Below are 632 nucleotides of genomic sequence, written 5' to 3'. Positions count from 1 at the left end.
TCCCCACACACGTACGCACCCTCTCGTGCGGGCATACACACAAACACACGCACTGGGACAGCGTGGCTAACGCTGAGCCTTACTGGTGAATCATCTATCTAAGTGGTCCACTCACTCGTTTGCCCTTCAATACATTTACCTGCGCCGTGTCTCACAGTGCTCGTAGGTTCAACTCCTCTGTATTTCCTATTGAGTTTGAAGGTCCATGCAGTTGTTACAGTGAATTTTACCCCTTAGTGTATTCAGGCTGTCGTTTTTATTGTAACGGTGAAATCGGTTCTCTGTTAACTGTGCCTTTTTTCATTTCTTGTATCCTAAAATAAGTAACATGATCGAGGAAGTTAGCTTATAGAGCAGTTTCTAACTTATATGTGTCTCTAACTTGTGCTATTGGTTATGTTGTACTGAATAGGCTAACTTAGCAAAGGAAAATCGTGCCCGTTATGGAGACGTCGAGCATTATGTGGGCGTCGACATCTGTCATCACTTTCGTGGTGATGGTGACTGCCACGCTCTACCTGTACAACTATCTGCTTAGGAAGAACAGAAGGTAATCCGGCAACAATTTTGTTTCGACTATATATTATTTAAGCGATACAAGTGCATTAGTAACGGTAACAATCCACATGCTG

General features: G+C 43.4%; 1 protein-coding gene across 2 annotated transcripts in view; it reads left to right on the top strand.

The window, feature by feature from the left end:
- The first annotated feature begins 17 nt into the window (after positions 1 to 17).
- LOC119588589 (failed axon connections homolog) overlaps positions 18 to 632 on the top strand; it is a 7,241-nt gene continuing 6,626 nt past the window's right edge. Inside the window, exons 1-2 of one of the 2 annotated variants that reach the window (XM_037937230.1) lie at positions 18 to 162; positions 413 to 550. In XM_037937230.1, the coding sequence (XP_037793158.1) occupies positions 444 to 550 (107 nt within the window). In that variant the 5' untranslated portion in view covers positions 18 to 162; positions 413 to 443. The remainder of the gene's footprint in view (positions 163 to 412; positions 551 to 632) is intronic. The other variant, XM_037937229.1, reaches the window with a different exon arrangement.

The sequence above is a fragment of the Penaeus monodon genome, chromosome 24 (genome assembly GCF_015228065.2).
Source record: "Penaeus monodon isolate SGIC_2016 chromosome 24, NSTDA_Pmon_1, whole genome shotgun sequence".
Lineage (NCBI taxonomy): Eukaryota > Metazoa > Arthropoda > Malacostraca > Decapoda > Penaeidae > Penaeus > Penaeus monodon.
Note: the sequence above shows the minus strand (reverse complement) of the source record. Positions and strands in the feature narration are given on the sequence as shown.